The following is a 22,969-nucleotide window of genomic DNA, read 5'->3' as shown; positions in this document are numbered from 1 at the left end:
TGTGGAATTGACTCAGCTATGAGATGACGCTTGTTAGAAATCTCTATTTCTAATTTTAAATGCACAGTAGGCCGAGACACAAGTGTACCCACCATTATTTGAGAAATCTCAATAATATCCACAATCCGGATCGAATCCAGATGAAATTTGGCAGTAAGATAGAGATCCCCACCCTACATGATTGTGTCAAATTCTGCAAACATCGATCAATAATCAACAGAGATACTGAGGAATAAATGTTGAAGCTACAATGCTTTTCTGGATCACCAAAATGTAATAATCTGTTGCTTGTAACATTCCCAACAATTCCATCATTCATAGCCATTTATCTCATATTTGCATACCTGTATGTACAAAATAATTAATGCAACTTAAACAGAGGTCAAACGTTTCATCCTCACCTTTTCCTCCGTATCAGACAGTAAACAAGTATTACACTGACTACTGCAATACCCAGACAACACCCAGCAGCTATAAATGTAGCTCTCGCAGCAGCCATTGAACAGTCGGACAATTCTGAAAAGACACCCAAATGCAGTTTGTCGTTGAAATCACGTGCCACTGACATTTATACTCCTGCGGTGGTTTTCCTGCTGCCGCCTACCTGTAACAGTTATCTGGTGGCTCGCCGTCTGATTCCGGCCTGTTGCTGCGTTCACAGCAGAGCAGCTGTACGTTCCTCCGTGAGAGAGCTCGATGGACGGCACGACGTACGCAGCCTCATGGAGACGCATTTGTGCGTCATTAAAAAACCAAGTTACTGCTGCCGGTGGCACAGACGGAGCGGAGCAGTAAAGCATTGTGAAATCTCCAGCGTGTATGAATGTAGGTCCCGAGATGGTCACGTTGTCTGGCCCATCTGCAACACAACCAAGTTAATATGTACAGTATACCATTACTAGAGGCTTCCCATTTAGAATTGGACTAGAAGGATGAGCAGTTAGAGTTGATAACAATGTAAACCAGAAAAGCACCCAGAGAGCGCAGACCCCCGCCGAGCAGCTCAGTCTCCTTACACTGTGATTTACACCAAAAATAATGGACGTACAATTACTTTATACTTTTAGATTCCTTAACCATGAAAACAAACCTTTAGCAATTGGATTTAGCATTTTAGAAGTTATTCACAAAAATCACACGTTCAGTAATGGCAGATTCTTCTGGATCCAGATCCGTAGCTTTTGAAGATTTAACAAATAAAAGAGATATTATTAAAAGTGTCCCAAAACAGAATTGTTTTCTTATGAAGATTTACCCCAATCTCAACTGGATATGTCTCCTCAGGCATTAAAGATAGAACTAGGGAATTTGCCATGAGAGCATGGAACTGGAGAGCCTGAAAATACTGAGGAAACAGAGAGGACGTTCTGGCAGAGAACTGTCCAGAGAGTCAGGTCCAAAGAGGCAGGAGCTGATTAAGTGAGATGTGTAACAGGTGCGTCTCGTTCAGTTCAACGATGCCTCCGCAGCTGTGCAGGAGCAGAAATCAACCTGCAGCAAGAGTCACCATAGCAACCCTCACAAATGGGCATTTAATGTTAAAATGTCATGTTTTTTTTCTGCCCTCATTCTTGATCAGATCCAGAAGACATTTTGCATGGTAGTGCATATTTTACAAGATATGATTTTTTGAATAAGCCGCCATTATAAGTAAACGGGCAAATCCAGATCTCGACAGTATCCGCAATCCAGATCCAGTCCGGATGAAATTCAGTGGTCTCCAACCTACATGACTGTGTCAGATTCCATAAACATTGGTCTATATTCATGTAGGATGAGCAAACATTTCATATCACTTATAAAATATGAGCCTCGATCTCTGATAGTGTGGCATGTTGTTGCTCATAAAGCATAGTGAGCTCTTGTGTTACTCTGGTAGAAGCCCGTCTAAAATCTGCGAGCAGGATTTGGGATGGAGCATGAGCATTGCATGCTAGTGAGGATGTGCCAGTCCTGTGAATAAATGCCTTTTAAGATTTTGTAACATCCATGAACTCACATTGGATGAAGAGGTTCACCGGTCGGCTGATTACACTGCTGACACCATTTGACACGTTGCACATGAACGGTCCCTGGTCGTAGCGAGTCACGTTAGTTATGACGACCTTTGAACCTCCATCGATGAGGTGAACTCTGTCGCCGGCGGTAACCTCAGAGCTGCCGTTCAGCCAGAGGAAGGAGAGGGATGGTGCTGAAGAGGAGCAGGTCAGACTGACGGAGCTGAACTCGAACATCTGCGTGTTGTTTATCGTCACATCCACAGTGGACACTGCCGCTGTGGGCGAGCAAGCAAAAAGCGATTAGCGCCCAATCAAAAGGGGATTTGTAGCCGTGTATCTAAACATACTCAAACATGCCTTGTATGGAGACAGCGACAGGCGGAGCGCTTTCATTCCTGCTCGTTTTGTTGTTGAAGGCCTGACAGCTGTAGTTTCCACTGTGACTGATCTGAACGTTCACCAGCCTGAGTTCTGGTCCGGTATCAGGCAGCTCATCGCCACTCAGAAACCAGTAAAACTGGGCAGAGGGTCGAGAGTCAGCTGAGCACATCAGGCTGATATTTGATCCTTCTTCGTAATGTTCTTGTGATGGAGACAGCTTCAAGTTCACATTTTCTGGCCCAACTGGGTGAGAAAACACAAAACAGCCAGGTCACCAATTAAACAATTAAACACCAATTAAACTGTGTTCAGCTGCAATGAATATGGTGCAGCATTAGCATGCAGAGCAGGCGAGAACAATACTGTAACGCACAGCTTATGTAGAGTTCCAGTGGCTCGCTGGTGTCTTTACTGAAATGATTGAACACGTGGCACAGGAACGGTCCCTGGTCATAGCGTGTCACGTTAATTATTGAGAGAATGGAGCCTCCATTAGTGATCTGAACCCTTTCACTTGCTGTATTGTTGGAGCTTCCATTCAGCCAGAGGAAAGAAGGGAAGGATCCGGAAGCAGAGCACAGCAGATGGACGGAGCTTTTGAACTCTGATAGATCGGTGGTATTGGTAGTTATTACAACGTTGGCGATTTGAGCTGTGGGAGGAAACAAAACTATATAACTATATTCAAGTCAAGTCAAGTCAATCATTTGCATTCAGCTTTAAGTCACGGAGTTCTGTGCTAATTTTGTATATCTTTCACTAAAGATGGAGCCCAGCACATCATGAAAATTGGTGCTGATTGGTATCAGGATCTACCTCTGAGTTTTTTTTTAAGAGGGCTTTGTCGAAGTTTGCGCTCCCGAAGAAACTTACATTTTTGTACGGAGACAGCCACTGACTGAGATGTTTGGTTTCTTAAAGTTCTGCTGTTAAAGGCCTCACAGCTGTAGTTTCCACTCTGATCCATCTGAATGTTTGTCAGTCTGAGCTCTGCTCCGGTACCAGACAGCTTGTCTCCGTTCAGAAGCCAGTTGATTAAAGCAGGAGGTCTGGAGTCAGCTGAGCAGATCAGGCTGACGTCTGCACCTTCGTCATAGTATTCTTGTTCCGGAGATCGTTGCAAATAAATCTTTTCTGGGCCATCTACAGCGAGAAACAAAAATATATATATACAGTCACCAATAAAATATGGATAGGAGAGAACAACTCAAAGAACGTCATGGATGGACACGACAGTAACTCACAGCTAATGGAGAGGTTTACTGGACCACTGGTACCGTTACTGACAGGATTGGACACCAGACACCTGAATGGTCCCTGGTCGTAGCGGCTCACGCTGACTATAGTGAGAGTAGAACCTCCATCGGTGATCTGAACTCTGTCACTGGCTGTAACCTCAGAGCTGCCGTTCATCCACAGGAAGGAGAGGGACGGTCCAGAGGAGGAGCAGGACAGACGGACGGATCCGCTGGACTCCAACATGTCTGTGGCGCTTGCATTCACCGTCACATTTGATACCTCCTCTGTGGGAGAGAAAAAAACATGTCTATGAAAGTAGGTGGTGTAAACGCCCAAGTACAATTATACCATCATTATAACAAATATCTATTGTCTGTACACAGATTTAATATAGCACTGGGTTTTCTGCAGCTGCCAGTATTTCTTGGATTACATGACTGTAAATTTTTATTGAGAACCATTTCCATTATTGGACTGGTGCTGCAAACGTTTTATAAAGATTTTATAAACAGTTGTATTTTTGTTGTCAGAGTCTTACGTTTCCCTTTAAAACATATGTTTAACTTACCCAGTACATTTATAACCAAAGGCTGCGATCGTTCATATCTCATCGTTTTCTGGTTAAAGGCCTGACAGCTGTAGTTTCCACTCTGATTTAATTTTAAATTCACCATCTTGAGCTCTGGTCCAGTATCAGGCAGTTTATCTCCATTCAGAAACCAGTAAAACTGGGCAGAAGGTTTGGAAGCAGCCGAGCAGGACAGGGTAACATTTGAACCTTTCCTAAGGTAATCTGGTGATGGAGACGTCAGATTAAGCTTGTCTGGACCAACTGAAAATTAAAAAGGCAGAAGAGGCAACAATAAACAGTTTAGCCAGTTTTAAAATGTTAATCTCTGGGATTTGGAGGAATTTGCAACAAGTGAACATATAAATTAGTAACTCACAGCTGATGGAGAGGTTTACTGGACCACTGGTAACGTTACTGACAGGATTGGACACCAGACACCTGAATGGTCCCTGGTCGTAGCGGCTCACGCTGACTATAGTGAGAGTAGAACCTCCATCGGTGATCTGAACTCTGTCACTGGATGTAACCTCAGAGCTGCCGTTCATCCACAGGAAGGAGAGGGACGGTCCAGAGGAGGAGCAGAACAGACGGACGGTACTGTTGAACTCCACCAAGTCTGTGCTGCTGGCAGTGAGCACCACATTAGAGACTGGTTCTGAAAGTTGAAGTAAGCAGCAAAAGGATCAGGACTCAGATATGGAGGTGCAATGATTGGACTTGTTCTGGATTGTCTGCTACTTCTCTGCACCCTGATTGTGCCTCCGTGCACAATCAGAATAGTTAGACAAATAATCATATTTGAATTGAATTGAATATGAATTTCATGCCTCTACTTGCAGGAATGATGTGAAGTAATCTGATTGGCTGGGGGTTCTGACATTGATTGATTTTGAGGATTCATTGATTTTTGATGATGCATGAATCTTTGTGTCACGTGGCGTCAAATTTTGCTGAACTTCGAGTTGAATTGAAATTTACAGTAAATCTGACCACGATTTTTCATGTATTTCACATGTTAGCATTTAATTCAGTGGTTTAAAATGAAGAACATTTAGAGCAGGTTTTCTGTGAATAAACACTCATGGAAGATCTTACCATGTATGACAAGGTTGCATTTTCCTCTTTCTGTTCCTGCAGAATTGCTTACAGTGACGACAGAGTATTCACCGTTATCACCAAGAGTCAGATTCCTGAGTTCGAGGGAGGCAGTTGAACTGAAAAGGGTGATCCTGTCCTTGTATCCTGGCCGCGTTACATTCGTAAACTCGCTTGAGGTTATTATACTCAAATCGAAAAAACTCCAAGTTATTACCACAAATGGTATTTCTGATGGAAGCAGTGTCGTCTTGAACATCACTGTCCCTCCAACAGCTCCAGTAAGAGTGTCTGGTAGCACGTTGGTTCCACGACTGAAGCCTTAAAAGAACATTTAATTCTAGGGTCAGATATGACAGCAACAGAGAAACAACAATTGTTGTCATGATGATTTAAGGTTATGTGTAATCTAAGGTAACTCAAACTGATTATTGATTTAACATGAAAGCATTATATAACAGTACTACCCTACTAGCTTGATCGAGACAAGAGCCATTTAATAATTACATATGAGATTGCATGCATGACATTGCTATCAAAATCAAAATCATTATCATTAAAATAAATAAGGTAACTATGCTGCATCATTTCTGTATGTTCTAATAAGGTTGCATTTAAAGACTTTGCTCTTTGGAGTTTTTGTGACCTACGCTGGAGAGTCGCTGCATTAAGAACAACATCCCAAGTTCTGGTTTTTAAAATCTAGCTGCACAACCTGGATAATTGTGCCCTCGTGGAAGAGTTGCACTTGAAGCTAGAATGGTACGAGCTCACCTGAGATGGCTCCGAGAACGATCAGAAGCTTCACAGACGTCTCCATATCTCCTGCTGTCTGTAAGCGTGTAGAAAGTGCTTTCAGACTGGAGGTGCTGATTACTACAGTGTGTGGGGCAGAAGGGGAGGGACGATGGACCTCATCGGTCCTCATTAAATATGGCACAGAAAGGGAACTGTCGTAGTCAAGATCAAATAAATAGCTGAAAAGAGTGAATCTTTTCTGAATCAAGTGTTTAACATGAACTGTATGTGACTCAATATTTATTAGACAGGCAGTTATATTCTGACAAACATATGCCGACCAGAGGCAATGTCAAGTAACCCACACTGCACATACACAACACAATTAAATGTATGACACAAAATTATTATTGAATACAATTGAAAGCCTACTTTATGTTTTATAAGCTGCATTAAAAAAAATATGAATAGAACATGGTGCCTGTGTCTTTAAATGACGGGAACATATTAATTGATATATTAATATTAATTGTGTCATTTATGTATGTAAAGTTCATTTTCCTTAAAAATCTATCATGGTTAATATGACTAAATATTTATACTGACAGCATAAATCAAGTTCCTGCACAGTTTCTCATGCACTTGTCAACGTGTGTTCCGACCTGGAAAGTATATTACACTGATGTGATGACTTTACAACAGCGTGATGATTATATAGCAATAACACTGATATCCATTTTATTGTTATGTTTGTATGTTTAAGTGGTTTATGTGTTGTTTGTGGTGATAAATGCACTGCCTCAGAAACCCCAGAGGAAACTTTATTCTGCCCATTTACTGCCTACTGAAAAATCAAAGTTACTGTTCTTTAAAATCCATTGGGATTATATCAAGATATTTGAATATACATTGAAGGCAGGATAATCAAAATGATTGATGGCAGTGCATGACCATGCCCTTGTGGAACAACATTCATTAATGCACAACAGAACTTGATAAAGAATTTCAATAGGAGTTTATTATGGTGGTTTGATAAGATGTTATCAGGCGTCAGTCACTTTGCCAGGTCAGTCACGTAACACCTGAACAGTCAGAATGCCCTAAATATTACAAAGGTAAATTTGTCAAGAAAGCAAAGACAAATTCTACTTTTTTCTCTTAATACAATGTGACAGTCCCACAGTCAATGATAATTACACAATGACATATTTAAAAAAGAAAAAAGTCTTACATTTGTCATTAATCATATTTAAATAGTGATGACAAATATTATAAATTAATTGTGTTGACAAAAACTAAATAAGGAACATTGATTATAATTTGTCATCGTTCACACACTTATTTTTAATTGTCTCTCTACAGAGAGACAATTACAATGTTAGACCCAGATAGATTGATATGACCAAGCATGCATAACATGTATTTCCACGATGAAGTCTTTAGACCAACAAGAGTCGCACCGAGGTCAGGACAGTGCAAACCAATATGGACATAGAACCACTGATGGGAGTGGAGGAGTCTAGACCAGAAGAAAAAACAACAACATTACTCTGTCTTTTCAATCATCCACAATCACACAGCAGTATAACGAAACCAGAGTGATATAAAGGAGAGCTCAAATACCACTCAGAAAGTGAAACGCAGAGGCTTCCAGCCCAGTGATCGCGTTTTTGGCAGTACAGGTGTATCCCCCCAAATCCCACATCCTCATCTCGTGGATGTAATGCATGAATCCGTGCATCTGTATGTGTTTGAACCTCCAGGAGAAATTTGCTTTAGGCAGGGAGTTTGCAAAGCAGCTGAGGACGACGCTGTCTTCAAGCTCTGCTCCTATTGGGGTCTGATTGATTATTGGATTGTCGGGTCCATCTTAACAAATGAGAAAGGAAGACATTGATCCGACATCAATCGAAATGTCTAACAGACGTCAAACTCATACATACTAAAACGTATTGATGTTTAAAAACATGACATCGTTAAGTAAAATACAGCACAGTACTTACAGTAGACTTCAAGCTGGCATCTGGCTATGTCAGAACTCAAACTATTGCTGACATTGCAAGTAATCTCTCCGGTGTCATTCCTGTGCACAGGGCTGATAGACAGCATTCTGTTGCCTTCGTAGAACGTGAATCTCCCTCCGGAAACCAGAGGCTGGCCGTCTTTCATCCAGACTCTGGCGGACACGGCGCCGTCGGAATCGCAGGTTAGCTTCACGGAGGTTTTGCCTTCTATTAGGTTTTCTGTGGGGCAGGTCAGGGTGGGCTTTGGCACGTTTGCTGTTGAAAACAAATAGGAATAAAGGGATATTAAGAAACTTGCTCCACACCTGCGATGCGGGAAAATAGTGTACAGTACTGTAGCAGTACAAGTATAGTAGTAGTAAATATTAATCCAAACTTCAGTGTCGGATCAATAAATCTCACTCACCATAAACGTCCAGTTTAGCGGATCCTTGAATAGGAGCAGCTCCATGTGGGATGACCATTAAATCATACGTTCCACTGTCGTTTTCAGTCAAGTTGCTCAGCACCAGCGATCCGGTCGTGCCATCCAGACTGACCCGGTTTTCGTAGCCTTTTCCCACCTGCTCCACACTGGCTAAGGTTATCACATCGATGGTGCCATTGAAGCTCCAAATCAATGCCAGGAACGGTTCACCGGCCGGTGTTACAGAGGTTTTGAAGGTGACGCTGTCTCCCACTGCCCCTCGGAGTGAGTCAGGGAGTATACCGGCCCCCCGGCAAAGACCTGCTGACAAACAACGAGAGTTGTTCACATTGAAGATAACACGGATGATACGTATGAAGGTAAACCCATTATAGATGTCTTACCTGAGGAGAGGAACAAAAGTATGGTCGACCTGAGAAATGTATATTTCATGGTGTATTACTCAGTCTGGTGCTCCTCTAATGTTGCCTGACCTTCTACACTCTGTGTTTGTGCAGAAACTGATTAAGAATCCCTGTAATTATATGCAATAAATGACACGGATCGTATGAAGAAATCTGATCATTGATCATTACCTCAATTAACCTTCTCCGATTGTGGCTCGCCAAACTTAAATGGCACGCAAACGAAACACAACTGATCAATGATTCACTTACACTTCACTTCACTCACAGTTGCCGCATTCTTTTAGACGTTTTAGGAGCTAGACTATGAGTTGGCAGTCATGTTTACAACTATATGTGCCTGTTAAGCTACATGACCTTTCCCAGTTCCATAACTTAGGGTCATGTGTCTTAGAAGTTAAAACATGGATGACATTTGGTCGGTTAGGTGTTTCCATAGTCACAGAATATGAGATTCTGTGGGTCTTGAAAGACAAGTCAAAATGATCAAAACCTGGCACTGAATGAGTTAATGATGATTATGATAATGATCATCATTCATCTTCTTGAGCGTAATCGTCTCTTCTTCTGCTGCTTCACAGAAGTACGGCTCGAGGGTGTTGCTGGAGCTTATCTCAGCTGGCTACAGGCGAGAGGCGGGGTGCACCCCGCATGAGACGCCAGCTGATAATTTAATATACAAAGGTCTGAAAATATTAAATGTTTCATTTGTCATACATAAACAATTATTCAATTATTAAAGTCACTCAACTCAGCCGCACATTATCTTGTTTAAACTCTTTGTTTTAGGTTTAAATGCATTTATCTTGTTTTATTTAAATAAAACACATCAATTTAAAAAAGAAATGAAGCAGAAAACAGATAAAAAAGGAGGTAAAAGAGAGTATTTGACTTTATTTTAACAGGTGGCCTGGAATGCAATTGTTTTGCTCTACTGTATGGTTAAATACGAGTCTGTCTGCTCTTCGTCGTGAAGAAGAATTCTGCGATAATGTTGAGTATTCTGCCTCCAAGTGGTCTGTGACTGCAACACGCTTATGTTGTTCAGTGCCTGATGATAACACAAATATACTTTACTAATCCTTGAGAGTTGGAAACTCCTTGTTATCCATAGCAATCCCAAATTTAAGTCCTCTTCTGCAGCATGCCAAAAAACCCATGTGGCTTTTGTTCACTCCTATCAGCAGATAGAGAAAATGATCATTTAACCTCATTGGAAAGAGTATTTATTTCCACACATGATTCATTCTACAAAACATATACAGATTTATTTTTGCAAAATCCAAATAGTGCATTCAAACTGTACCTAAATGCTTGAATGTTCTCATATACTACAGAAGTCTCCTCATAAACATGTTCTTCTGCAAAAAACAAAAAAGTACTTCAGACAAGTGAAACATTTGATGTTTATATGAAGTAAAAGCAGACCAATAGTATTTATTACCAGCTTGTGGTGGGGATTTCTTTTTGATTCTAAAAGAAAAACAAATTGTTAAAATGTGATCACATAATCCAATACTACTCCTTTTTAGTGATGATAATTGCAGTTTCATAAAGCATATCCAATATTTCATCCAATATCAGTGTATTAGTAAAACTAAAGACATTTCGACCATCAGTCCAAATGTGTTAATTTAAAAAAAGTATGAAATATGAAAATACAGGAAAAAGTAAAAACATAGGCCTAAAATTTGGATTACACAGAATCTGCAAAAATATTATAATAATAATAAAAAAAAAACATTGCTAAGGTAAATGTTACTGTTAAAAATAAGCTTTTGGTATAAGTCTGTAAATGCTGAGCTGTTAAATTGGCTTTAATTTTGATGACAGAAATTATTTATAATATCGTCATAAAGCCACTTACTTCCATAGAAAAATGAGTAAACATGCAATCACAAAGACGGCAATGCATGCGATACATATTCCAATGATATGCCCATCACTCAAAGAACGTGATGTCCTGCCTGAGATGGGAAGAATAAAAATGACAAAGATAGAGTTTTTACAAAGAACAGTCCCATCATAAAACACATCATCTGCATCTATGTCAGACCTGTAGCTATTTATCTTATATGAGTGTGATGTCAGACTTTGGACGGTTCATTGGCCTCGTGAGTAATATAAGGTTAACACTAATCCTAAATTTGTAATCTGCACCATCCTGTTACCTGTTACAGTCAATTTATGCTCCGCTGATAATGTTCTCCCAGTTACATTATTCATGGCTTGGCAGGTGTAGACGCCATCGTCAGACATATCAGTGATATTTTTGGTGAACACAGCAGAATTGTGTATCACTGTCCCATTCTGTTTCCAGGTGAAACTTGCAGGTGGTCTGGACTCAGCGGAGCAGCTTAATGCTAAGGTCTTGCCCAGCTGTATCTCACTTGGACCTGTGATGTGAACATTATGTGGCCCATCTGAAAAACAGACAAACAGAAATGAAATGATGCATATATGCAGATTTCATGAACAGTAATTAAATGCATTTTATATTTTGTCACCTACGGTTAACAAGCATGCTGTAAATTGTTCCTTCGCTGCTGACAGGGCTGCTGACGTTACAGAAATATTCTCCACTGTCTCCTCTATTGATTCTGCTGAATGACAGCACTCTGTTCCCATCGTGAAACATTATGCTGTCGGTCAGAACCAGTTCTGAGCCGTCCTTCATCCACGTTCTGGTAAATACAGAGCCAATGGCCTCGCAGGTTAAGTTGACGGCGTTGCCCTCAATGGTCAGGTTGGTTGATGATGTGATGAAGACACCTGATATTATCTCTGTTTGAAAAGGGGAACAAAAGTAACCGAGGTGCTAAGAGTTGATAGAGTAACCACAGAATTAAACGCTCATCTACACTTTCACTGTGACTGTGTGGTATTTAATGATTGCCCCCAGTTTGTGACGTCTGTGCAAACTCTGCAGAAGCATTTTAAATAAAAAACATATACATATATTTTTTTTCACAGGTGAATACCCAATCCCAACTTTATCTATACTACCTTGTAGAGACCCTTTCATTCAAACTTACCCAACACAGTCAATGGTGAAGGCTGAGAGTCTCCATATATGCCAGTTTTCTGGTTAAAGGCCTGACAGCTGTAGTTTCCATTCTGATTTACTTGCACATTCACCAGCTTGAGCTCTGGTCCAGTATCAGGCAGTTTATCTCCATTCAGAAACCAGTAAAACTGGGACGGAGGTTTGGAGACAGCCAAGCAGGACAGGATAACATTTGACCCATTCTTAGTGTATTCTTGGACAGAAGATGTCAAAGTAATATTTTCTGGGCCGTCTGAATGCATTGAAGAAAGAGAACAGTGAACACATCACAAACTGTGATGTTATTTGCATGAAGAAGGTCATTTGGCATGTTTAACTCACAGCTGATGGAGAGGTTTACTGGACCACTGGTACCGTCACTGACAGGATTGGACACCAGACACCTGAATGGTCCCTGGTCGTAGCGGCTCACGCTGACTATAGTGAGAGTAGAACCCCCATCGGTGATCTGAACTCTGTCACCGGATGTAACCTCAGAGCTGCCGTTCATCCACAGGAAGGAGAGGGACGACCCATAGGAGGAGCAGGACAGACGGACGGTACTGTTGAACTCCACCAAGTCTGTGCTGCTGGCAGTGAGCACCACATTAGAGACTGGTTCTGAAAGTTGAAATAAACAGGAAAAGGATCAGGACTCAAACATAGATTGAAAAAAAAATATTTTATTTTTTTTACAGAGAAAACAAATTTTTGTTGCTTAATTTCTTAACATAATCTAAATTCAGTCTAGAGAAGAATCAATCAATCAACCAAGACTTTATTGTCACGAGCACAAGCAAATAAATGCTTGTATAACAAGCTCCCTAATACAATGCTTAAAAAAGTAGTAAAATATAGATAGAATACAACAAGTAGATAAACAGGAGATTGATAAATACAGAACAATACAGCATGTGAAGTGTTTTTCTCACCATAAACAGTCAGTCTGGTGCTTCCTTGGATTATTGGCGCTCCAACTGGTGTAATAACAAGACTGTATTCTCCACTGTCATTAAAAGACAGATTCCTGAGCTCCAGAGATCCAGTAGACATAAAAACTCTGATCCTGCCTTCATATTCTGGTCCGGTTGTGTTCTTAACATTGAAAAAGAATATAGCTTTATCACCAAATCTCCATCCCACTGCGAAAAACGGTGTTTCTGTTGGAGTCACTGTTGTCGTGAACATCACGGACCCTCCAACAGATTCATTCAGGGGAGTTTCTGGAAGCACCCCGGCTCCTTGGGCTAAACCTGGAAGACACAGTCGCAGGTCCAACAATAACTCTGAGTCAACTGCAAATGTTTGGGATAGTTGACCACTGGGATGATATCCTTAGTCACAAATACAACCTTCATTAATGATGAAAATAAATTGTTAACCAACGGAGATGCCATGGTTTTATTTTATACAGTAGTTTGTTAGAAATATCCCTGTAGCACCGAAATAAATCGACTCAACAAGTCATATGAGTGAAATTACTGGGAGTGATTGTTGGTTCAATTCCTCTAACTTTAGCCCTGAGAGAATATCCATGGATATTTTTATTTTTTAATATAAATGGACAACATTTATAGTGGCTTAACCATTCTATGTATTTTGGAACTGCCCGGTAATCCAGCTTTATTGAATACTAACATGTATATTAAAATGTATTTATGAAGAGGGAATTAGTCTTCATTTAGATACATATATATATGTTACACATACTTTATAAGACTTGTGCTTCTTGTGATATGTGTTTGTAGTCATGGTAACAGTGATGCGGAAAAGTCTGAGAGGAGTTGTGCATTCCCCTGTGAATGTCTGTTTTGCAGTTCTGTATTTTTTTTGTTTTTGTTACATTTTACAACCTAACTGGCACAACGGAAAAAGGAGGATCTTTATACTCCGATGCTTCTGCTTTACATCTCTGTAGTAACTGATTACATGGGAAAGGGTGTAATCTTTGCATTTCGGGTAAATTTGGGGGTTTCAAAAAGAGGAACCTGTCGGTTGAGAACTTTGTAAAATATGCATCTGGGACAATGTAGATATAATTCTTGAAAGCCACTCAATAATAATAATGCTAATAATATTAATAATAATTTTAGTAATAACGCATGCGAAGCAGATGGTATTTTCAGCAAACTATTTTCAAACGTGAATCCATTCCAATAAATATGTAACGCAACAGAAAACGGAATTTGATCTATCAAGAGAGTTATTCCTAAAGTCACATTATTACCGGCTGACGAAACTCGACTGAATAAAACAACAATCTGCCTTTTGATTATTTAATTTATTCCATTAATTGATCAGGTCTCCCTGTTGGGCAAACATTTCTGCGCGCGTCATCGAAGAGCTTCGATTTACCTGTAAAAGACGCGAGGACGAGCCAAAGTAAAGTTAGGAGCGCCATGGCGGCCGATTTAATCCTCTATTAAACCTCGAGCTGTCCTGCAGGACTCTGAGAGGTACTAACTATGCGCCTCTGTGGACGCAGTTACGTGCGCGTTGATTTCCGCACCGGCTGTAGAAACCCAGCAAGCGCGCAAGCCCTGAAGCTGCAAGACGTCGCCCTCCTGTGGTAAAAGCGCACTAACTGGGTTCCTGTACCAGGAGTAGATTACTTATTATTAATTATTAGTTCCAAGTAATATCAAGTTGGTTTAGTAAGAGCTGCATTCAGAATACAGGGCGATGGGAAATTCATCCTGTTATAGAATAGAATAGAATAGAATAGAATAGCACTTTATTGTCACTATTTATTAAGTACAATAAATAGTGAAGGTAAATAAAAAAAAAAAAGAACAATACACACTGTAGGACGCCTCGCAATGGAAGAGCACAATTGGTTCCACGACTGAAGACTTAAAAGAACATTTAATTCTAGGGTCAGATATGACAGCAACAGAGAAACAACAATTGTTGTCATGATGATTTAAGGTTATGTGTAATCTAAGGTAACTCAAACTGATTATTGATTTAACATGAAAGCATTATATAACAGTACTACCCTACTAGCTTGATCGAGACAAGAGCCATTTAATAATTACATATGAGATTGCATGCATGACATTGCTATCAAAATCAAAATCATTATCATTAAAATAAATAAGGTAACTATGCTGCATCATTTCTGTATGTTCTAATAAGGTTGCATTTAAAGACTTTGCTCTTTGGAGTTTGTGTGACCTACGCTGGAGAGTCGCTGCATTAAGAACAACATCCCAAGTTCTGGTTTTTAAAATCTAGCTGCACAACCTGGATAATTGTGCCCTCGTGGAAGAGCTGCACTTGAAGCTAGAATGGTACGAGCTCACCTGAGATGGCTCCGAGAACGATCAGAAGCTTCACAGACGTCTCCATATCTCCTGCTGTCTGTAAGCGTGTAGAAAGTGCTTTCAGACTGGAGGTGCTGATTACTACAGTGTGTGGGGCAGAAGGGGAGGGACGATGGACCTCATCGGTCCTCATTAAATATGGCACAGAAAGGGAACTGTCGTAGTCAAGATCAAATAAATAGCGGTTGTTTATTTTTCTGAAAAGAGTGAATCTTATCTGAATCAAGTGTTTAACATGAACTGTATGTGACTCAATATTTATTAGACAGGCAGTTATATTCTGACAAACATATGCCGACCAGAGGCAATGTCAAGTAACCCACACTGCACATACACAACACAATTAAATGTATGAAACAAAATTATTATTGAATACAATTGAAAGCCTACTTTATGTTTTATAAGCTGCATTAAAAAATATATGAATAGAACATGGTGCCTGTGTCTTTAAATGACGGGAACATATTAATTGATATATTAATATTAATTGTGTCATTTATGTATGTAAAGTTCATTTTCCTTAAAAATCTATCATGGTTAATATGACTAAATATTTATACTGACAGCATAAATCAAGTTCCTGCACATTTTCTCATGCACTTGTCAACGTGTGTTCCGACCTGGAAAGTATATTACACTGATGTGATGACTTTACAACAGCGTGATGATTATATACCAATAACACTGATATCCATTTTATTGTTATGTTTGTATGTTTAAGTGGTTTATGTGTTGTTTGTGGTGATAAATGCACTGCCTCAGAAACCCCAGAGGAAACTTTATTCTGCCCATTTACTGCCTACTGAAAAATAAAAGTTACTGTTCTTTAAAATCCATTGGGATTATATCAAGATATTTGAATATACATTGAAGGCAGGATAATCAAAATGATTGATGGCAGTGCATGACCATGCCCTTGTGGAACAACATTCATTAATGCACAACAGAACTTGATAAAGAATTTCAATAGGAGTTTATTATGGTGGTTTGATAAGATGTTATCAGGCGTCAGTCACTTTGCCAGGTCAGTCACGTAACACCTGAACAGTCAGAATGCCCTAAATATTACAAAGGTAAATTTGTCAAGAAAGCAAAGACAAATTCTACTTTTTTCTCTTAATACAATGTGACAGTCCCACAGTCAATGATAATTACACAATGACATATTTAAAAAAGAAAAAAGTCTTACATTTGTCATTAATCATATTTAAATAGTGATGACAAATATTATAAATTAATTGTGTTGACAAAAACTAAATAAGGAACATTGATTATAATTTGTCATCGTTCACACACTTATTTTTAATTGTCTCTCTACAGAGAGACAATTACAATGTTAGACCCAGATAGATTGATATGACCAAGCATGCATAACATGTATTTCCACGATGAAGTCTTTAGACCAACAAGAGTCGCACAGAGGTCAGGACAGTGCAAACCAATATGGACATAGAACCACTGATGGGAGTGGAGGAGTCTAGACCAGAAGAAAAAACAACAACATTACTCTGTCTTTTCAATCATCCACAATCACACAGCAGTATAACGAAACCAGAGTGATATAAAGGAGAGCTCAAATACCACTCAGAAAGTGAAACGCAGAGGCTTCCAGCCCAGTGATCGCGTTTTTGGCGGTACAGGTGTATCCCCCCAAATCCCACATCCTCATCTCGTGGATGTAATGCATGAATCCGTGCATCTGTATGTGTTTGAACCTCCAGGAGAAATTTGCTTTGGGCAGGGAGTTTGCAAAGCAGCTGAGGACGACGCTGTCTTCAAGCTCTGCTCCTATTGGGGTCTGATTGATTATTGGATTGTCGGGTCCATCTTAACAAATGAGAAAGGAAGACATTGATCCGACATCAATCGAAATGTCTGACAGACGTCAAACTCATACATACTAAAACGTATTGATGTTTAAAAACATGACATCGTAAAGTAAAATACAGCACAGTACTTACAGTAGACTTCAAGCTGGCATCTGGCTATGTCAGAACTCAATCTATTGCTGACATTGCAAGTAATCTCTCCGGTGTCATTCCTGTGCACAGGGCTGACAGACAGCACTCTGTTGCCTTCGTAGAACGTAAATCTCCCTCCGGAAACCAGAGGCTGGCCGTCTTTCATCCAGACTCTGGCGGACACGGCGCCGTCGGAATCGCAGGTTAGCTTCACGGAGGTTTTGCCTTCTATTAGGTTTTCTGTGGGGCAGGTCAGGGTGGGCTTTGGCACGTTTGCTGTTGAAAACAAATATGAATAAAGGGATATTAAGAAACTTGCTCCACACCTGCGATGCGGGCAAATAGTGTACAGTACTGTAGCAGTACAAGTGTAGTAGTAGTAAATATTAATCCAAACTTCAGTGTCGGATCAATAAATCTCACTCACCATAAACGTCCAGTTTAGCGGATCCTTGAATAGGAGCAGCTCCATGTGGGATGATCATTAAATCATACGTTCCACTGTCGTTTTCAGTCAAGTTGCTCAGCACCAGCGAGCCGGTCGTGCCATCCAGACTGACCCGGTTTTCGTAGCCTTTTCCCACCTGCTCCACACTGGTTAAGGTTATCACATCGATGGTGCCATTGAAGCTCCAAATCAATGCCAGGAACGGTTCAGCGGCCGGTGTTACAGAGGTTTTGAAGGTGACGCTGTCTCCCACTGCCCCTCGGAGTGAGTCAGGGAGTATACCGGCCCCCCGGCAAAGACCTGCTGACAAACAACGAGAGTTGTTCACATTGAAGATAACACGGATGATACGTATGAAGGTAAACCCATTATAGATGTCTTACCTGAGGAGAGGAACACAAGTATGGTCGACCTGAGAAATGTATATTTCATGGTGTATTACTCAGTCTGGTGCTCCGCTAATGTTGCCTGACCTTCTACACTCTGTGTTTGTGCAGAAACTGATTAAGAGTCCCTGTAATTATGTGCAATAAATGACACGGATCGTATGAAGAAATCTGATCATTGATCATTACCTCAATTAACCTTCTCCGATTGTGGCTCGCCAAACTTAAATGGCACGCAAACGAAACACAACTGATCAATGATTCACTTACACTTCACTTCACTCACAGTTGCCGCATTCTTTTAGACGTTTTAGGAGCTAGACTATGAGTTGGCAGTCATGTTTACAACTATATGTGCCTGTTAAGCTACATGACCTTTCCCAGTTCCATAACTTAGGGTCATGTGTCTTAGAAGTTAAAACATGGATGACATTTGGTCGGTTAGGTGTTTCCATAGTCACAGAATACGAGATTCTGTGGGTCTTGAAAGACAAGTCAAAATGATCGAAACCTGGCACTGAATGAGTTAATGATGGTTATGATAATGATCATTATTCATCTTCTTGAGCGTAATCGTCTCTTCTTCTGCTGCTTCACAGAACAGGGTGTTGAGGGTGTTGCTGGAGCTTATCTCAGCTGGCTACAGGCGAGAGGCGGGGTGCACCCCGCATGAGACGCCAGCTGATAATTTAATATACAAAGGTCTGAAAACATTAAATGTTTCATTTGTCATACATAAACAATTATTCGATTATTAAAGTCACTCAACTCAGCCGCACATTATCTTGTTTAAACTCTTTGCTTTAGGTTTAAATGCATTTATCTTGTTTTATTTAAATAAAACACATCAATTTAAAAAAGAAATGAAGCAGAAAACAGATAAAAAAGGAGGTAAAAGAGAGTATTTGACTTTATTTTAACAGGTGGCCTGGAATGCAATTGTTTTGCTCTACTGTATGGTTAAATACGAGTCTGTCTGCTCTTCGTCGTGAAGAAGAATTCTGCGATAATGTTGAGTATTCTGCCTCCAAGTGGTCTGTGACTGCAACACGTTTATGTTGTTCAGTGCCTGATGATAACACAAATATACTTTACTAATCCTTGAGAGTTGGAAACTCCTTGTTATCCATAGCAATCCCAAATTTAAGTCCTCTTCTGCAGCATGCCAAAAATCCCATGTGGCTTTTGTTCACTCCTATCAGCAGACAGAGAAAATGATCATTTAACCTCATTGGAAAGAGTATTTATTTCCACACATGATTCATTCTACAAAACATATACAGATTTATTTTTGCAAAATCCAAGAATGCATTCAAACTGTACCTAAATGCTTAAATGTTCTCATATACTACAGAAGTCTCCTCATAAACATGTTCTTCTGCAAAAAACAAAAAAGTACTTCAGACAAGTGAAACATTTGATGTTTATATGAAGTAAAAGCAGACCAATAGTATTTATTACCAGCTTGTGGTGGGGATTTCTTTTTGATTCTAAAAGAAAAACAAATTGTTAAAATGTGATCACATAATCCAATACTACTGTGAAATGACAATACCAGATCATTCTTATGATGTCAGTGTTAGGATTGTAAACAGAACCTACATGGGAGACAAGGTAGGGCAGCATAGGTGAGTCACCCTTAGTTGAACCGGAGCGTTTCGTTAAAAAGAAAAGAGTTACTGTTTCCTGCTTTCAACTTGCTGGCCTTCGGAATTCCAACCTGATTCCTCAATTCCCGGCTGGATACATTCACCCAAAGATCCTGCACGTTTGGGTCCAAACCTGACAAAAAAAAAAAACATTGACCTGCCAACTTACCTCCTTTTGTAAATGTAGAGCCCTCCACCAACACCTGCTCCAAGGATGATCAAACATAAGATCACGATTCCCACGACGCAGCCAGCCAGACAGTCTGGCTTTCTCATCATACCTGTTCATACAACAACATTCCTGTATGGGAGGTCAATGCTGAGAATGCACGTAGCATTAGCAAACATGCCATCCTAAAGTTTATGCTTACCGGGGAAATACATGTATTTTACACGTCAATCTTTGCTAGTGGGCCTTTGGGAGCTCAAATTAAGATTTGTAAAATTATTTGTGGGTCCAGAAGAGCGACATAGTAATAATGAATTACCTGAAGTAAAAATAAATTCATAGCCAATGGCCTTGCAGGATATGGCCTTCCCCCCAAAACAAACAAAAATATATATTTTTGTCTGCATCTATGTCAGACCTGTAGCTATTTATTTTATAATAAGTGTGATGCCAGACTTTGGACGGTTCATTGGCCTCGTGAGTAATATAAGGTTAACACTAATCCTAAATTTGTAATCTGCACCATCCTGTTACCTGTTACAGTCAATTTATGCTCCGCTGATAATGTTCTCCCAGTTACATTATTCATGGCTTGGCAGGTGTAGACGCCATCGTCAGACATATCTGTGATATTTTTGGTGAACACAGCAGAATTGTGTATCACTGTCCCATTCTGTTTCCAGGTGAAACTTGCAGGTGGTCTGGACTCGGCGGAGCAGCTTAATGCTAAGGTCTTGCCCAGCTGTATCTCACTTGGACCTGTGATGTTAACATTATGTGGCCCATCTGAAAAACAGACAAACAGAAATGAAATGATGCATATATGCAGATTTCATGAACAGTAATTAAATGCATTATATATTTTGTCACCTACGGTTAACGAGCATGCTGTAAATTGTTCCTTCGCTGCTGACAGGGCTGCTGACGTTACAGAAATATTCTCCACTGTCTCCTCTATTGATTCTGCTGAATGACAGCACTCTGTTCCCATCGTGAAACATTATGCTGTCGGTCAGAACCAGTTCTGAGCCGTCCTTCATCCACGTTCTGGTAAATACAGACCCAATGGCCTCGCAGGTTAAGTTGACGGCGTTGCCCTCAATGGTCAGGCTGGTTGATGATGTGATGAAGACACCTGATATTATCTCTGTTTGAAAAGGGGAACAAAATCAGACTCTTATGTAATAATATATATAATATAAATACATTCTAAACATAAAATATTCAAAAACACAATGATTATTATTTATTCATTTTCTGAGCACACTCTTTCCAGCCAGTCAGGAGAACAATACAGCATGTGAAGTGTTTTTCTCACCATAAACAGTCAGTCTGGTGCTTCTTTGGATTAATGGCGCTCCAACTGGTGTAATAATAAGACTGTATTCTCCAATGTCATTAAAAGACAGATTCCTGAGCTCCAGAGATCCAGTAGACATAAAAACTCTGATCCTGCCTTCATATTCTGGTCCGGTTGTGTTCTTAGCATTGAAATAGAATATAGCTTTATCACCAAATTTCCATTCCACTGTGAAAAACTGTGTTTCTGTTGGAGTCACTGTTGTCGTGAACATCACGGTCCCTCCCACACATCCATTCAGGGGAGTTTCTGGAAGCACCCCGGCTCCTTGGGCTAAACCTGGAAGACACAGTTGCAGGTCCAACAATAACTCTGAGTCAACTGCAAATGTTTGGAAAGGTTGGCCACCGGGATTATATCCTTAGTCACAAACACAAGCCGGCCAACTAAAATGGCAACGCACACCATATTCTTTGTCCAAACAGTGATTATTTTTATCTTTTAATCTTTTTTTTCCCCTAAACCTACCGGTAACTGAAATGCTACAAAAAATTACCGCATTTATTTTTTGCTATTTATTTAATTGACTTGACTTTAGGTGTTGCATCATGTCTTACAAATTATTGTTAAATGACCCCATTTGCAAATGATCACTGTCCAACAAGGAAGCGGGCATAAGGAGCATCGCAACCACTGAATATGTGGACTGGACTGTATCATTGCTTCAATATTGGTACCAAATGAGAATCTTATTCCATCACTTTAAAAAAAAATCTGCAGCATCAAATTACAAGAGCTCACCTGAGATGGCTCCAAGGATGACAACGAAGTGTCTGACAGTTATTCCCATTTCATCTGCAGTATCATCAAGTAAAAAGGGAGATAAAGGTGATCGTCTCTATTCACTCCCCTTCTGCATGTTTCAGTGCAGCAATTCAGAAGTGGATTCTTTTGTACATGAAGACAAGATCAGGAAGCGCCATGGGGATTTTCTCATCCTCATTCCTGACGAATGAGGAACAAGGTCCCCATGCTGGTATCAAGCATCGCTGTGTTGATCATTAATGATGCAGCCAAGCCAACAGAAAAAGACCATTGTCGATCATATTTAGGGAGTTTCAGAAATAGTAACTCAACTTTTTACAACGACTAAATATACACTACTCACAAAAACGTTAGGGCTATAGGGATAATGCGACTTTCTCTAAGCTGTTGAATGCACATGCACAACTGTTCAATGTTTCAGTCCTTTTTACACAACTTGCTGCTAAACGATCAGCAGATGTTTGATCCATGAATCGACCGATAAGTCTCCCGGATCAATCAGAATCGGCTTTTAAACAGTCCTCCTCATCACGCTGCTCACATTTTGCCATCATGAGACCAAGATTACCGTACGCAAAAAGAATTGATCAATGGTGCTCTTCCATTGCGAGGCGTCCAATAGTGTGTATTGTTCTTTTTTTTTTTAAATTCACCTTCACTATTTATTGTACTTAATAGTGACAATGAAGTGCTATTCTATTCTATTCTATTCTATTCTATTCTATAACAGGATGAATTTCCCATCGCCCTGTATTCTGAATGCAGCTCTTACTAAACCAACTTGATATTACTTGGAACTAATAATTAATAATAAGTAATCTACTCCTGGTACAGGAACCCAGTTAGTGCGCTTTTACCACAGGAGGGCGACGTCTTGCAGCTTCAGGGCTTGCGCGCTTGCTGGGTTTCTACAGCCGGTGCGGAAATCAACGCGCACGTAACTGCGTCCACAGAGGCGCATAGTTAGTACCTCTCAGAGT

The 22,969-nt window shown here is 40.2% G+C and overlaps 1 protein-coding gene across 1 annotated transcript; it reads right to left on the bottom strand.

Moving 5' to 3' along the window:
* Nucleotides 1–1,867: 1,867 nt before the first annotated feature.
* Nucleotides 1,868–22,014, bottom strand: LOC137914155 (hemicentin-1-like). Its single transcript, XM_068757765.1, has 27 exons — nucleotides 21,966–22,014; nucleotides 20,739–21,011; nucleotides 20,445–20,650; nucleotides 19,865–19,898; nucleotides 17,640–17,960; nucleotides 17,213–17,488; nucleotides 16,833–17,078; nucleotides 13,069–13,178; nucleotides 12,858–13,020; nucleotides 12,268–12,546; nucleotides 11,915–12,178; nucleotides 11,391–11,663; nucleotides 11,051–11,302; nucleotides 10,802–10,846; nucleotides 8,455–8,775; nucleotides 8,028–8,303; nucleotides 7,648–7,893; nucleotides 7,485–7,543; nucleotides 6,061–6,118; nucleotides 5,287–5,607; nucleotides 4,568–4,846; nucleotides 4,189–4,452; nucleotides 3,626–3,904; nucleotides 3,255–3,524; nucleotides 2,755–3,033; nucleotides 2,377–2,624; nucleotides 1,868–1,933 (listed from the first exon to the last, which is right to left on the bottom strand). The coding sequence occupies exons 1-27, from the start codon at nucleotides 22,012–22,014 to the stop codon at nucleotides 1,868–1,870; spliced, it is 5,757 nt and encodes a 1,918-aa protein (XP_068613866.1).
* Nucleotides 22,015–22,969: the final 955 nt, after the last annotated feature.

The sequence above is a fragment of the Brachionichthys hirsutus genome, chromosome 3 (genome assembly GCF_040956055.1).
Source record: "Brachionichthys hirsutus isolate HB-005 chromosome 3, CSIRO-AGI_Bhir_v1, whole genome shotgun sequence".
NCBI classification, from domain to species: domain Eukaryota; kingdom Metazoa; phylum Chordata; class Actinopteri; order Lophiiformes; family Brachionichthyidae; genus Brachionichthys; species Brachionichthys hirsutus.
The sequence above is the reverse complement of the archived record's forward strand: the minus strand, read 5'-3'. Positions and strand labels throughout refer to the sequence as shown.